The sequence below is a fragment of the Puma concolor genome, chromosome B3, assembly GCF_028749965.1.
Source record: "Puma concolor isolate L17-30 chromosome B3, mPumCon1.1.hap2, whole genome shotgun sequence".
NCBI lineage: Eukaryota > Metazoa > Chordata > Mammalia > Carnivora > Felidae > Puma > Puma concolor.
This window is the reverse complement of record NC_141672.1, coordinates 43,621,353-43,638,067: the sequence shown is the minus strand read 5'-3', so window position 1 is coordinate 43,638,067 and position 16,715 is coordinate 43,621,353. Positions and strand designations below refer to the sequence as shown.

General features: G+C 44.4%; 1 protein-coding gene across 2 annotated transcripts in view; it reads right to left on the bottom strand.

Moving 5' to 3' along the window:
- SLC35F4 (solute carrier family 35 member F4) overlaps positions 1-16,715 on the bottom strand; it is a 364,805-nt gene that overhangs the window by 251,475 nt on the left and 96,615 nt on the right. The window contains exon 1 of one of the 2 annotated variants that reach the window (XM_086709657.1): positions 2,628-3,590. The exons of the other annotated variant lie outside the window; for it this stretch is intronic. Coding sequence (XP_086565783.1) covers positions 2,628-2,730 — 103 coding nt within the window. The 5' untranslated portion in view covers positions 2,731-3,590. Of the gene's footprint in view, positions 1-2,627; positions 3,591-16,715 lie in introns of those variants that run through there. 2 annotated transcript variants of the gene reach the window in all.

Here is a 16,715-nt window from a genome sequence, read left to right as displayed (position 1 = left end):
CAAAAGTAACTCAAGGCTAGACAAATGCTTCCATCATTTCTGCACCCTGCTTATTATCCTGATAATATCATACCCTGACAATACATCTCATACACACACACACACACACACACACACTTCTTTTTGTATCAGTCCGACTACTAGCATTTCTTCTGCACAAGGCACTCATCTTCCTGATTGCCAGGGACGGCACCAGTATACATTAACAGGAGGCTGATCACTGATGCATTTTCTCAGAGCTGAGTCCCCACCTACTTCTAAAAAGGTAAATGGCATAGATATCAAGAGATCATCCTTAAGGCCTCACATGTGACCAGTCAGAAAATGGGAAAGTCACCTTGCCTTCACATATTCGATATTCCTCACCATAGCCTTTCCCTTAATATATCCCTCCAGACTTCCCCCAAGCTGTTGCTCATTCCTGGTAACAGCTAAATCAATTGGCCATATTGTACTGGTTTGCTTCAATGTGTTTGTTTACTAGTTGAGGCCTGCATTAAGGGCAGGATTATTTCACGGTGCTCGGCTGCCTGGCTCTCTTCCAGCTCTCTCCTCTCCTCGTCTCTCACTGTGCAAAATGGCAATCTCTTTCTACCTCTGAAGGCACGAACATCCTGAAAGTTATTTGACTATCATGTAATTCTCTGTGCTCGTGAGATTGTCTTCACTGACTTCTGTGGCCTCAAGTTAGATAAGTGCCCATCAAAAATAACTACGCCAAATGTACCTTTATCCCTGTTCGCTTCAGTTACTGTCTCAGCCCGGGCTCTTCCCTCTTTTTGTCCTATTATTGTACTGCAAATGAAACAAGGGCCGCTATTTGAATGAGCATGAAAAGATAATATGAACATGATTTTATTTAAAATGTCACTTTTCCAGTATTCCATTTGGTTTGTTCTTTATTAACCACAGTTCCATTGTTATAAAAATTATATTAATAAACTACCCTGAGTCTTGAAATTTCAGACAGCTTCCACGTTCTCTAAGCAACCAAAATCCCATGGTTCCTAATTAAAACATTCAATTACTTGGTGAAATCCAACTAATGTCCACATAGCATACTTTCCTCGCCATAATGCTTTATGGTGCCTCATAGCATAGTGCTGTCCTTAAGTTTCTAGGGTAAAAAAAAGAAACCCTTTGCCAATAGGGGGAAAAAAAGAAGTTTTTGAATCTATAGTACAAAGACTTCAAACTGCATTCCACAGTGTGTTATTTTCTTTCCAGAAAATTCTAACACTATATAATTACTTTTGTATGGAAAATGAATAATGTAAGCTTCTAAAAACAGCTAGACTGAAACCATCCAAATCAGACAGGCCTTTCCTGAAACCAAATGAAATATCAAATGAGAAAATATCTCTATGAGAACAAAGCTCCTGAATTATTATTAAATAGAGATGCAGCATAGTGGGGGAGAAAGTTACATGAAAAAAAAAGTGTTTTCTCCTCTACGTGTCAGGGTTTGTCTGCTTCAGAGAAACTGTAACATTGATCGGACCCCAAAATGTCACAGAAAAATACCAATGAGAAATGCATCGAGGATCTTGCACGGTTTCTGGTTAAAAATAACAGCAAAAACATCAATTAGGCTCCATCTATTGCGACAGAAATGCATTGATACAGGAAAAGCGAGATCCCACCTGCATGGGAATTAAGCCGCAACTAGTCCCCCAATTCGGAGAAAAATGAGCTTCACTTTGGTCGCTGGCTGAACTAATTCCAGCAAAGACAGCCAGTGGGGTTTGTGTGTTGGGGGGAGGGGGACAGAGTAGAGCGCACCTCATCGCCCTCCCCGCGAAACTGCTCTAGCAATGTGAAAGCATCCGCGCCGCACGACCCCCCCCCCCCCCCCCCCCCCCCGCTCCCCTTAGCCGGGGGAAAGCCTGTGCAGAACCGAGAAGCCTACTCAGGCTGAGAGGGAGCCGCGACGTGCCGCCGGCCGCGCGGGAGCTTGGCCCTGTCGCGCCTCCCGCTTGCACACACCCCACCCCCAGTCGTTTGCACCGGTCTCTGGCTCCAGGCGCCGGCACTCGGAGACCTGAGCAGGTTTCTCTCTGCCCGGGGTGGAGGACCTCGCAAAGACATTTTAGCAGGAGTAATTCCCGCGCTGGCGGCGTCTCGACAGCCGGAGTGCACAAGCAGAGCCGGCCTGCGCCGGGACCCAAGTCTGCCTCTGCCGCCCCCGCCGGCCCCACCCCCGAGCCTACCCAGCCAGCGCGCCCCGCGCCCCGCCTGCAGCCCGGCACCCAGTAGGGGCTGGGGGGAGTGCGGCACCTAGGGCTGACTTTCCGCTAAGTAAACAGCCATGGCAGCCTTCCCCTTGGTGGTAAATGAGCCAGAGGTAAGCCGGCCGACGGCCGCCCGGAGCGCTCACCCGGTCCCCCCGGCGCTTCCGACCCCAAGGCTGCCACTGTTTCCAAACTCCTAGGCGCAAACGGCCCGGGCCCCCGTTCTCTCTCGTGGTTCAGCACCGAGAACAACGGACATACTTTTCGCCCCAGCGGCCCCACCGCCAGGAAGGTAGCGTTAGCGGTACCGGCAGGGCTGCAGGTGTCCGGACCGCGCGCCCTCCCGCATCCCACCCGCTCCGGTGCCTGGAACAAGGCAGCCCCGCGGCGTCTTACTTTTCTGGCTGGAGTAACCCGGGTAATAGCCATAGTAGCCAGTGATCCGCAGGATCCGGTCCTCGATGGTGGCCACCCCGTTGGGGGCCGCTTTGACATCCATAGAGAGCGCGGGGCGGCGGCCCCGGGCGCGGCAGGGCGGAGAGCGCAGCGCGGGGCCCGGGAGCTGGTGCAGGTGGTGCTGCTGCTGCCGCCGCCGCCGCCGGTGCTGATGTTGCAGCTCGTGCTCCCGCGCCCGGGCTCTGACTCCACCGCCCGGCGCAGCACCGGCTCCGCATCACAGCGGCGGCGGCGGCGGCGGTGGCGGCGGAGCGGCCCCCACTCGGGCCGGCGTCTCCGTCAGCCTGGCAGCTCTCCCGCCCGCCGCCCGGCGCACTGCTGCCCGAACAGCGCCCCCTCACCTCCGACGCCCACCGCGGCCGGGCGGGTGTGGGCGCCCCACCTGGCCGCAGACTCTCCTCGTTAACCCTTCTGCACTCCTTCCCCGGGGACTAGACATCCCCCAACCCCACCTGCCAGAAGGGATGCCCTGTCCGGGGGCGTGGGAGGAAAAGAGAAGGTGAGCTGGTGGCAGGGGCTCAGGGAGGCCCCCTGGGTGGAGGGGTGGAGATGGAAGAGACCCAAGCGGAACCAAGTGTTAATGTGAGAGGTGCACCGTCGCTCGGGAAGATGACACCTCGGGGGCGCCCCCGGGGCCTGGTCCCCGCTAGGCGTCTGCACCACCTGGGATCAGCTGATGCGCAAGTGTTCCCAGGAGTTAATCAGTTGTCCAAACTTGCCTAGACGACGAGGAGTCTTTTTCTTAAGAAATGAAAAGAAAAATGAGGCCTCCGCAGGTGGCACGTGGAGTGATTATCCCGGTATTGCGGACACCGAGACTTTAAAAGATGAAGCCCTCGAGTCTGACGGTCCATGTCCCGACCCTCCAGCCTCCCAGCGAAAACAAAGGCTAGGGAGACTCAGCTGTGCACAGCATGTTTATTTTGCCAGTTTCAAATGCCCTTAGGAGAAATGATTTTCTCCCTTTATTGCCAAAAACATCAGGGGGGAAGCCCTTCAAACTGTAAATATCTGGACGGATGAAAGTTTTAGCTACAGCCTAGAGACCTTCCATCTGAGTCGAGAACGTCCTTGAGCTGTGTGTTCAGAGCAAACACCCTCCCCTCAGGTGTAACTCTTCTGTTTTCGCGAGATACCCACCGGGTTAGAATCAGTGAGTAGTGGAGATGATTTCTCTATTCAGTTGGTAGTCACAGCCTCCTGAAAATAATCTTCAAAATTTCAACGCAGAAACTAAAGGGGATGGGGGCTCAGGTGTCAGCTCATCAGCTTAGAGGTCATTATGTTCATTTTCCATCCAGACCCAGTTTAAGACACATCCCTGCCAGATTTCACATTTCTAAAATTTAGGGAGGAGGTGGGGGGGGAAACAAGTTGACCTCAGTGCCCCTTCAGAAACCTCCAAAGAGCCAGTCACAGCATTCTGCCTTCAAGCATTTTCCCCATTGTGTGTATATCCTTAAGTGGGAAGAAATGTGCAAACTTTTTAAAAGATGAATTAGATTTAAGCATAGGAAAATGCAGTATTAAATTCCACAACGTGTTAAGGGGTTTCATCCAGACACAAAGCCTAGCACAGAATTTTGAGAGTGGAGTGAATCTGAAATGATTTTGGCTGGAGAAGGGAGGGTTCATAAAGTAGCCAATTTCCTCCCACACCTGCTTCCTGGGCGCCGAAAGATGGAAGGAACTTAAAGGTCAAAATGAACTTAAAGGAAAAACCAACCTTGGAGGCAATGGTGAGGAACTGAAATTTAAAGCAAAAATGGAAGGATTATGCCTTTATACTCTGCTGCCCAACACCCCACCCTCGACAGTGATTTTCAGCACACTTTGGTACTTTTATTATTTTTATTTCGGTGGCAAACCTTATACAAAATGTATGCATTGTACATGGTGAAATGGGCTGTTCACACTAAGATGTCCCTTTTGTTTAAAGTTTCTATAAGACAAATTTGCCTGCATTACATCTAATATGTGTTTAATAACATCATAATCCATAGCATATTAATATATCAATGATTCAATGAGAGAGAAATTAAGAAACTACTCCAGCAAAAACCTTCTGGGGTAATAGGAATATGAATATACACAGACTTTAAAGACAAGTGGTTTTGCCCTATTAATGCTTATAACTTATTTTACCATAATGTATTTAAGAGCTAAATTACACTTACTCTGTAAATTATTGCCTTCTTCCTAGTTTTGCTTTGTTTTTAGAAATGTCCAGAGTAGTGGTTAGAAATGTACTTAACTGAATCTCATCATTCGTACAAACAGCAAATTCAGCATAAATTTAAATAATGTAAATATTATACCCACAAGAGTCTATGTTTCCTAAAATAAGCTATTTTAAAAAATCTCTGACTGACCTGGGAATTAATTTCAAGACAGCAGAGCATTTACAAATGTCTCCCTAATCATCTGTAATAGGGTGACTAAAACAGTAAATGCAAGCACATACCGCAGTCTAGGCCACACATTTTTTTAATGGAACTGAAATTCTACAGTTATTAATTGATCAACAATGAGAAGCAAACTTCTGCTAGTTGATAAGCACTCTCTGTTGCATATGAGAAAAGTTTTTTAACCTTTCAAATTTCACATTGCATATCATTAAAAGTTTATGGAACTTCTTTTGAGGGGAAGAGAATTTTTACAAAACATTTTTATATGGTCAGCCCACCAGTGTTCACAAACCCAAATACAAAAATTCAAATTTACAAAATGTGAAATACCCGAGTGTCTCAAATCTGTTCTGAAAAAAATGAGGAAAGATATAATTGAACAAATGAAGACTGAAGGTGGTTATTTGATTCGAAAATGGTTCCTCATAGTAGCCAGTTTCACACAGCCAATTTCCCTATTAAATCAAATAGTAAATCAATTTTCCAGGTAAATCATAACTCAGTTTAGAAAAATGTGGTTTGTAGGCAGGAATATTTCTAATGCATTATTAGCACAGGGCATCTGTCTATGCCTCCAAGTGTGTTTTAATAGCTAGACCATATGCACTTTGATCATCTAACCAAGTCAGATTAGGTATTCATACTAATTGAGTATATAAAACTTGACCATTTGTGTTATAAAAAAAAAAAGGCATATGATTTGTAAAATGGTTTATATGATAGTCACTTACAATCTTTATGTCTGATGCTAAAATAACTACACCAAGGAATAACATTAAAAACTATGATCACTGAACATAAATTCTATTCAAAGATATACAGTCTGTCGTAAAATCATTTTAAAAGACTGCATCACCCTTTATACTTTGGAAGGGTTAGTAAAATAAAATCCATGGAATCTACTCTTCTTTACTGTGATTAGCAGCTAGAGGCCAGAAAATCTGGATTTTAGTCTTCTTTCCTTGGCAGGAACAAGTTGCTTAATCTTTTTGACCACCTATTCGGAGTTACCACTAAAAGATGCTAAAAGAAGGATTCTAGTATAGTGCCCCTACCTCCTTAAGCTAAGAGTAACTTGGCTGTTTGGAGAGCCAAAAATGTTTAGGTTTAATACCCATGGGCCAATGTTGCCTTGTATAATCATCAGCACTATTTACAGAGTTGACCCCAGGTAGTTTGCACAGTGTTTGTGTTTAAAAGCATCTGGCATCTAGCCAACTAGGTGATAAGCACTAGCATCTGGAGAGAAAAAAAAAGTAGTGTTCCTATTCCATTTTCAGGAAAGCTGTTTTGAGCATTTAACCACCAGGTCATCAGCTGTCCCATTTGGAACACTGATACTGCCTTTCTATTCCAATCTTAGGCAATGTTAGGCATTGTTAATTTGTCTTTCAGCCGATAGTAGGATTGAAAGGGCTTGAGAGGACTAGCACTCAGTACCTGTCTATGAAATCAGGGGATAGTCCACTCTTCATTGACCTCTGGCACCAGGCTCCATCACAGGACTATTTCTGAGGCTCATTTCCTTGGAAATGTGTTGAAATCCTTTGGGGAAAGTCTGAAGTCATTTCAACATATACATTCAAATTTGAGAATTTGTCTATGACGTGTGTGTGTGTGTGTGTGTGTGTGTCTGTCTGTCTGTCTGTCTGTCTTCTCTCCCCCCTCCCAACCTCTTTTCCTCACCCCATCCCTCAGCCATATAGTACAATGATTTAGAACATGGACTTTGGATCCAGACTGCCAGGGGTCAAGTCTTGTTCCCCATTTTCTAGCTGTGTGACCTTGGGTGTCTCTCAAACTCCATGACTCAACTTCCTTATCTGCAAAATAAGAATATTGTACTGTTAAGAAGAAAACAACAGGCCCAAAATGGTGTCACTCAAGCTAAGTCACCAAATCTGAACTTTATACCTAACCTAATTGCAGTTTCAACTTCCCCCAGAAACGTAGTCTTAACTCTTCAGTCAGGAATTTTCTGATCAACATCAGGGACGATTCTGTCACATGGGCCCTCTCCATCCCCCAAAGGAAGATGAGGTAATCCACCTAATAAGATTCCCTGCCCTTCCCCCTAAGGGAAGGTGACTTTAGCTGAAACAATCCTTTCTTTTCCTTTGCTAGTAACTTCTTGCCTCACTCTCCTTCCTACAAAAACCTTCCATTTTGTACAACTTTTGAGAGCTTCCTAGTACACGCTAGATGTTGCTTGATAAAAGCAATTAGAGCTTTAAAATTTATTTGGTTGAGTTTTGTTTTTTAATAGTATTTACCCCATGGTAGACTAAATAATTTTATATTCATAAAGACATAGGGGTGCCTGAGTGGCTCAGTGGGTTGAGCATCTGACTGTTGATTTCAGCTTGGGTCATGGTCTCACTGTGGGATTGAGCCCTGTCTGGGCTCCATGCTGACAGCATGGAGCCTGTCTAGGATTCTCTCTCTCCCTCTCTCTGCCCCTCCGCTTCTCTCTCTCTCTCAAAATAAATAAACTTTAAAGTAACTATTATATTCATAAAGATCTTATAACAGTGGTTGCCATATAAAAGCATCATAAATGGTAGCTATCATTATTATTATGTTTTATGGATACATAGAACACTTTGAGTTTTAGTTTTCTGTCTGTAAAAATGGGCTCACACTCACCACTTAATAGTGTTGCTATGATGGTTAAATGAGATAACATATGAAAATATCTTACCAAGGCCTGGTACATAGTAGGTGCACAATAAATATCAATGTCTTCCTCCCAACCCCATCCCTGCCCTGCCCATTCTTTATCACTAAAGCTAATTCACTTGGACGTTTCATTTCACATCATTAGGAATTTCCATGTCAGTTGCTGTCAGGAGTCTCCTTTAATCCCTTCAACAATTCCATGACAGCAATCACATGAGGCAGATCTTGGAATCACACTGGCAGACCAATGGAATAGGTGGGCCACAGAATTTAAGTGCTTTGCAGAAAAAGATGCTCTAGGTCAGCAGTTCTTCCTGTCCTTTGAGAAGGCATGAGGACCTGGAGAATATGCTTCAGACTAACAACAGCACCAAAGTTGGTGGTCCCCAGGCACGGGAGGGACTCCAGTCCTGCCTGATGGCAGTGCCCCAGGGAAGCGGAATGGCCTCAGAGAGATCACAGGGCAGTACCCAGAGGGAGGCTGGGCTAGTAGCCTTGGACTTCACAGCCTCAGTAGAGATTCTGGTGCCTCCAAGCTTGGCCCAAAGGCAGCAGAGCTGCTAGCTCCAGAGATGTGGAATATGGGCTTGATCATTGTACATCTCAGCGGAGACAAACGGACCAAAGACCAGCATGTCTCCCTGAAGCTTGAGCTTAGCCAAAGATCTCCCCTGACTGTGCAATCCTGCAGCAGGAGAGCCCCAGTAATACTGAGATTGCATTTTCCACTATTCTTATTGACTAATAAATATTTAGTTAACCTCTTTAAACAGATATGTTGGTGGTTATACATTAAAACCTGCTACGTCTTCCTTTTACAAATAAGACTTTAATTTCAACATCTAAAATGCCATGCATGCCACAGCTTCAAACCTGCTGCATATGACTTATCTCACAAGGTTTTCTGTAACATTACCAGCTAAAAATGTCAGCCCTGCCGGGGTAGTGGTTGGTATTATTTGCCAAATATCCACGGTTCTCCTTTATTGGAGGCATACCACAAAATTGCATCTCCTGCCCCCTTGTGGTTGTACGGGGGCTATGTGACTGGTTCTACTAAAGAAAAGGGAAAGTGAGCATTTCCCAGCCAGAGACAGATCTTACATGTCACTCAGAGTTCTCTCTTCCCTCTGGCATGATGACCATAAACATTCAGGATGACTTTGACACGTGAAAGTCAAGTCACTAAAACATTACAATCAAAATAGGCTTGAATTCTTTCTCTAAACACTGCATTAAATTTTCAAATCTTATTTTCTTTATCCTTTGTTTTCCAAGGGCATACTGTGCATGTTCAAGTATATGTTTACCAGTTTCTGAAACAACGATCAATAAACAATAGTGAAGGCACAGTAGTTGGAAAGGAACATTATGAATAGTATGGAAAAATCAGAGAATAGAATATTTAAAACTCATTAGAATGTATCAACAAGGCAAGAAGAGTCCAGAAAACATATATATATAATATATATATATATATATATATATATATATATATATATATTCAATACATCCACATCTTGAATAGCTATGGCCAAAATCAATCTCAGGAATGACTTTGCCTTCAGCTTCGAGAACTATTAATTTGTAAGAAATATGTTCACAAGGTTTTACCTCATCATTATTTTCAGTGTCAGTGATACCCATCAATAAAATTTGCTCCTCAAACACACTGAGATAACACAGACCATCAGTGCTGAAGTGGACATTTGTCTTTTTTGATTTTTCTGACTACCTAACTGATGGTAGAGGAGGTTCCTTACTTACCAGAAAGAGTACACCTCTCAAGAGAAAAGCTAAATGGTTGTACCAAATACCTTTCATGCTTCAGTTCACTTGCTCTTGCTTCACCTTTGCAGAGACCAACTCTGCGTGGATCCCCATCAACTTCACACAGACACAGCCTGGCAGCACCTCACCTCCCACCAATGCCAAGCACCTCCAGCCTCCTGCCCCAGGGCTTCCCCGTTGATGCTGAGACATGAAAGTGGATCCACTTGGATCAAACCCGCGTGCAGCCTGAAAGTGCAGGGGCCACGTGCAACCTGGGCGACTGTGTGATAACAGGAGCCAGGAGCTGGGGTGTGAATTCTCCATTCTATTCTGTATGGACGGCAGTGAGGGGCCGTCGCTTATGCAGCCTCCCGCCCACAAGACAGAGCAGTCAGATCAGTCAGTCTCACTGCCAAAGGATCGTCAGCTCAGTAACATGCTTTTGTATCGTTAGGAGAAGTATTAAGGTACTCAAAATTCAAAAAGTAATTGTTAGAGTAATTTTCCAAACTCCCTGATCTCTGACTTCCCTGCTCTGAAAATGAATGCACACACACACACACACACACACACACACACACACACACACACGATCAACCCTAACACCCATTCTAGCTCTATTCTCCAGTGTTGCTGGGTTTTTATGTGCAATGTGTTGGAGAGTGCCGCCTGCCTCCACATTAATCTCTTCAGTAATTGCAATTATCTCCTTTCCAGTGAATGTGATGAAGTCTGACTAAAGGTCTCTAATTCTTCCGTCCCTTCGTGTTCTCATAAATAATAAAACAGGACTCCATGACAACGAGTACATAAAAAGTTTTGTAACATCTCAAAGTAGTCCTAAAATCTTCAGATTTAAAAAAAATGCTTATTCATTTATCTTGAGAGAGAGAAAGAGAGCACATGAGCAAGGGAGTGACAGAGAGAGAAAGAGAGAGATGAAGAGACAGAGGCAGAGAGAGAGAGAGAGGGAGAGAATCCCAAGCAGGCTCCACTCTCTTGTGGAGCCTGAGGCGGGGCTCGATCTCATGTCCATGAGAGCATGACCTGAGCTGAAATCAAGAGTCTGATGCTTAACTGACTAAGCCACCCAGGCACCCCAAAAAACTTCAGATTCTTGAGCTAACAAAGTACACAGTTTTCTGTACATACGTGATGAGTTATAATCACTTGGTTCTATGCAGTAAGACCATCGATGCTTGGGTAGTAGTTACAAACGCGTGTTCATCTGACCAATGCTACTCATCCTTCAGCTATCTGCAAAGGCGTTTCTCCTCTGGGAAGCCTTCTCTGAGCACCACCCTTCCCGGAGGGCTCAGCTATTTGCCCCATCGGAGCTTTTTCCATACTGTGTGGTCTTTCCCACACTGTACACTTAAGTTCCTCAAAGGCAGGGACTGCATTGTTCAGTACAATGTGGCCAGGGGTTCTCAGGGTGCCGGCCACACACCAGACAATCAGAACATGTTCAGGGCTGAGAGAATCGTAATAAAGAAAATCTTGCATCAGGACCACTTTCTGGAAGAAAGGGCAAAGCACGTACCCTCACTCCGGAAAGGTTGACGTATGTCAAGACCAGAAATGGAGCAACTTCCCCAGGTTACAAACGGGGAAACTGAGGCTAGAGAGGCCCTTTGGTGAATTAGTGACAGCCTTTATTGTCAGTATATGACAGCACCCACCATCCCCAGCCCCCCCTCACCCTTCCCAAGTGGATCAAAGATTTGTCTTCCTCGTCTTTCTATCCTCCCTAGTTAAACCCTGGACTCAGCAGACGGGGGGATGCCCAGCAAGGGCTCTGTTAAATGAAAGTGAAACCTACGATGTCTATTTTCCAGTCGTATGTGAATTATATTTCTGGCATAATAAATTACAGTATTACCCCTCATGTTTTGGGTACTGGGGGTAGGGTTGATAAATGGATTATGTTGTCTTTAGATATGAGGAAATAAATAGAATTATATCTTTTCTCATTAGGGGGTTGATATTTTAAAACTCACTGCCATAAATAACATGGGCTCATTTTGACAAATCTTTTGGGAATCATAATTAATTAGGAGCTTGAATCTCCCTTATGGGTAATCTACTACAATGTTCAGAAGATTTGTGTACTTGTTTCTTCATTGATAGAAGTTAAAAAAAGGATCATCAGCTGGGCATGCAGAAGGTAGTGAGTGTATGTTCTCCTCTTCTTCCTTTCTCTTTAATTTCTTTTTAATGTTTTACTTATTTTTGAGAGAGAAAGAGAGGGACAGAGTGTGAGCAGGGAAGGGGCAGAAGGAAAGGGAGACACAGAATCCGAAGCAGCCTCCAGGCTCTGAGCTGGCAGCACAGAGCCCGACGCGGGGCTCGAACCCACAAACTGCGAGATCACGATCTGAGCCGAAGTCAGACACTTAACCGACTGAGCCACCCAGGCGCCCCTCTTCCTTCCTCTTTAACACCCTTCCTTCCTTTCTTCTACTCTGCTCTAAAGTCCACTAGCACATGCATACCACTGCGGAGATGTCCAAACTGCACTCCTACCATCTAGCTTTTACCACACACCAAAGAACCCCAAACCTTAGTGGCTTAAAATAACAACCATTTGTTACTTCTCACCACCTATTGGTCAGCTGGGTATTTTGCCGATCTGTCCAGGCTTCTCTGATCTCAGCTGGGCTCACTTATGCATCTGCGGGTCAGCTGGAGACTGACCAGCCTAGGATGGCCTCTCTCACAGCAACAAGTGGGCCACATAGCTCATCCTCCGGCACGCTAACCCGGTCTTGTTCAAGACAGCAATCAAATCCCAAGAGTGAGAGCCAAGTTGCAAGGCCTCTTGAAGCCCAGATTCAGAACTTGCACTGTATTGCTTCTGCCATGTTCTATTGGCCAAAGCATGTTATAAGGCTAGCCCAGATTCGTGAGGTGGAGAAAAATATTTTGCCTCTTGATGGGATTGCTGCAAAAAAACTGTGGCCGTTTTTGGATTCTACTACATCCACCAATGCAAATCAATGCCAGTGTTGCAAAGCGTATTGATCAGAGATTTGAGAATGTCCTTTCTGCAGAACGTGTCCTTTAATAAAATTCCCTGATTCCAGATCAGATCAGCAAAGCAATCTTCCCCTCATCATTAACAAAGCAACGTGGAATTGACTCCATTGAGCAAAATCTGGCATTAAATGTTACCTGCAATAATATTTTGTCTGGATAGGAGCTGCAGCCTTTTGTATGGCATATAACTCCAAACCCTCTAACTTAAAAATGGGGAGCCAGAAGTCGGACACCCACACAGGCTGGGTCTGCATAACGGTGTACAATCAGACACAGAACAAAGAAATGCAGGGAGTTTGACACAGCAGGGCTGTTCCTACAACCAAGGCAAAAGTGGGGACCTGGCAAGTTAAGGTATTCACTGTGCTTAGCGCCCCCCCCCCCCCCCCCCGTGGAGGCATTTATCTCACTATAGTGAAGATCGATGGGATTAACTTCCCTCCCCCACTAGATTCCCAGTTTCTTTGAGACACGAATAAATCTTTTAAATCCATATTTCTGTATGTAATACAGAGCCTGACTGTTGAAGGAAAGGAGAGAGTTATTTCTGTGACTCAGAAAAAGACTAACCCAATATAACCACATTTATATTTTTAAATGAATCTTTGCAAATACTCAGAAATTCTCCCATATGAAAAATTACAGAAGTACTGGTGAAAATAAGTGATTCCTTACAAAAACAGAAAATGCTACTATTCAGCTTAAATCAGAAGGAAGAAGTTGGTGATATTCAAATTATAATCCCGAGGAAAGAGGACTGAGAAAGGCATGTTTTTGCTTTGTAAGTCAAGAGAAACCCTTAGACTTTCAAAAACTTGAATCTAAATTTTCAATTCAAAATTAAACACTTACAAGCATATATGTGTATATACACATATACATTATATATAATGTACACATATACATTAATAATATACACATATACATTATATATAATATAATATATAATATAATATATAATGAGAGATATTATATAAAGTTATATATATTAACTTTCTAATTGTTCTGTGGCACAAAGATACAAGAAATTTTCTTCACATTATTATAATTATTATAGTCAATCTCATTCCAAACGGAATCAAAGTGGCTTGTAAAGATACTACATTTTGAGACTTAAAACAATAACAAGCAAGTAAGGAACTGGGAAGAAAGTCAAATTAAAAATAGAAACCAGTTGGGGTGCCTGAGTGGCTCAGTCAGTTAAGCGTCTGGCTTCGGCTCAGATAATGACCTCATGGTTGGTGGGTTCAAGCCCCATGTCAGGCTCTGTGCTGACAGCTCAGAGCCTGAAGCCTGCTTCGGATTCTGTGTCTCCCTCTCCCTGCCCCTCCTCACTCCCCACCCCCCCCCACCCCCAGCGCATGCGTGTTCTCTCTCTCTCTCTTAAAAATAAACAAACAACAACAACAAAAATGGAAAGCAGAAAATGAAGCCAGAATGAGGTCAGTAAATGCCACAAGGGCTACTACATTTTGCTGGAAGCAACAATCATTTGGCTTGGGCTTCCCAGACACCAACCAAAGAGGAACTTGTGGTCCCTAAAACTACTTATCATGGTCAGAGCTCAAAACAAAGTCAGGAGAAACAGAAGTCATTACTGGTGTGCACCGTGAGAGTAAGTTTTCCAGGATCTTCCTATAAAGATCCCATGTAATGTTCGAAACAACAGTCTGAGAAACATCCATAAGAAGATGTAAGAACATGTAACCTGGTGGCACAATGTTAAAGCACTATGGAGTAAAATCACATTGATAAAACACTTCAAACACAGTGCCCTCTTACAATTCTTAACTAATCCAAAACCAAAGTTTGGAGACTCACAGGCTCTCTATCCTTCAGGAAGGTCTCTGTAAATACTGAGACTCTCAAATGAGAAACTGGTTAATATCACCAAATCCCATTGATGATAGTTCCCAGTTGGTCTTTTCCTCCTCTTTTTCAATGCCACTACTCGAGGCCAGGTGACCCTCCTTTCAGCCTGGATTACCACACAACCTTCTAACTGGTTTGCCCAATTCTAACCCATTCTCCAAACCACAGTCAGTCTGCTTTCCCTAAAACAAGGCTCTGCTTCAAACACCTCAAAGGTTCAAACAGGACTCAGCATGAGTTCCACACCCGTCATCACTGAATAGACTTTGGCCTCCACATCTCCAGCCTCAACTCCCGGACTATTCCCCTCATTCCAGCTGCCTAAATGAACCTCTTTGAGATTGCTGAAAAAGTCATGCTCTCTCTCACCTCTGGATCTATAAATGTGCTGTTCCCTCCGTCTGGAAAGCTCTCACCCACAACACTTTGCCCCCTGCCTTTGTCTGGGGCTTCTCTTCCATGTCTCACACTAGAAGCTGCATCTTCTGGAAAGCTGTCTTTACCTGTCTAGCTCACTCACTGGACCAGAAGCTCTATGAGGGCAGCTGCTGGCTCTGTCTTTGCTCACCATTGTATTTCCAATGCCTAGCACAGTGTCAGGTGCTGACTAGCTTAATTTGCACAATTAATTGATTAATTGATACTGATTATCACAGGCAATTCCTTGGAGCCAAATATTCTGTATTACTACTTAAAGGAAGGCCCATTTACCTTCTTTAACAAGCAATAAGTTGAAGACTATTTTTGATGATGCCTGATGAATTTTAACAGCGAGCATGCCTACGTAAGGAACATACAATCTCCACCATCTCCATCCAGGAAAGGTCAAAGTTTTCTTCAGAAAACAAGTCATAATTCATTCCTAAACAAGGATCTATGGGCAATTGATTCCCCAATGTCTTATGCCCTTATAATGTTATCATAAGTTTAGTGTGAGAAAAACATCAAAATGGTGTTGCCAAATCGTGCACTGCAAAAAGTTTTACAAGGTATTTGACATTGCACTTTCCAAGAAGGCATTAGTTTGAGGATCTCATCTCACCACGCAACAGTAGAAAAAACAGAAGGCTTAGATCCTATCTCGACTTTGTCGCTAACTCCATGACCATGGGGGTCATGATCTGTCTCATTCCTTGACTGGAGCTGGACAACTGAATGCCCCACCCCGAGCCTGCCCGGCTTAATCAAGCTTAAGCCCTGGGAGTCCCCTAAGAGCTTCCCACTGAGCAAGGCAGGGTTCCCTTCTCCTACGTTCACATCTGCCTGAGGTTGTCAGCTTCCATCTGTTTTGTTTGTTGAGCTTTTGCATAATATTTCATTTGAATGAAATATTCTACAGCTAATCAGAAATATGAAAACTCATGCATTGAATGATTTTCAAGTTTCTTTTCTACTCAAGTATCTACTCCACACCAGAGGTTATTCATTTATTCTGGAGATACCACTGCATCCGGTTTGAAATGGATACAAAGAAACCATGCCATTCATCGGAAAGACCGAAGATAGAACCTGAAAGAGGCTTCGGAGATCATCTAGCGTGTTTGATATTCTGCAAATGAGGCCACTGAGGTCCAGAGTTTCAGTGACATGTCCACTGGCACACAGTTGTGTGAACACAGAGCCAGGATCAGAACCAAATCCTCCCAGGCTTCAGGACAGAGCTCCAAGTGACAGAGAGTGCTCCAGGCCCTCTTGAGATCAGGCTGGAGAAGTGATAAGTGAGGACAGACCCTCTCCTTAGACCCCCACTGCTAACTGCTATGATCCAGCCCCCTCTCCCATCTCTCAGCCAGATTAACTCCCAGTCTCCTAACGTGGTTCCACACCTCTAGCGTTATCCCCTTCCAATCTGCCTTCCACACCATTTCGGATATTTCCAAAACACAAGTGTCATCGCATCACTCTCCTAGTGAAATCACTGTATTAGGCTCTCCATCATGTATAAGGTTAAGATGAAGTTCTAGTTCATAAATGCCATGCCTTTCACATCAGACCACCCCCCCTCTTACTCTCCAAACTTGGCTTTTCCCGATTTTCCTCCAACCCCGCACTTCAGCCAAGCTGACAAGATATTCCTGGTTGTTTCTCACCTTGAGACTCGGCCCTTCCTTTGCCTGGAAGGCACACATCGCCCTGACCGCTCCTAACCCCTCAACCCCTCCCTGCCAGGAGAGTCTCTTGTACATTTCAACTGAGGCATGTCTTCCACTGGAATCTCTCATGGGATCGAAACTTCTCTCCTTCTCTCAGGGCTCCT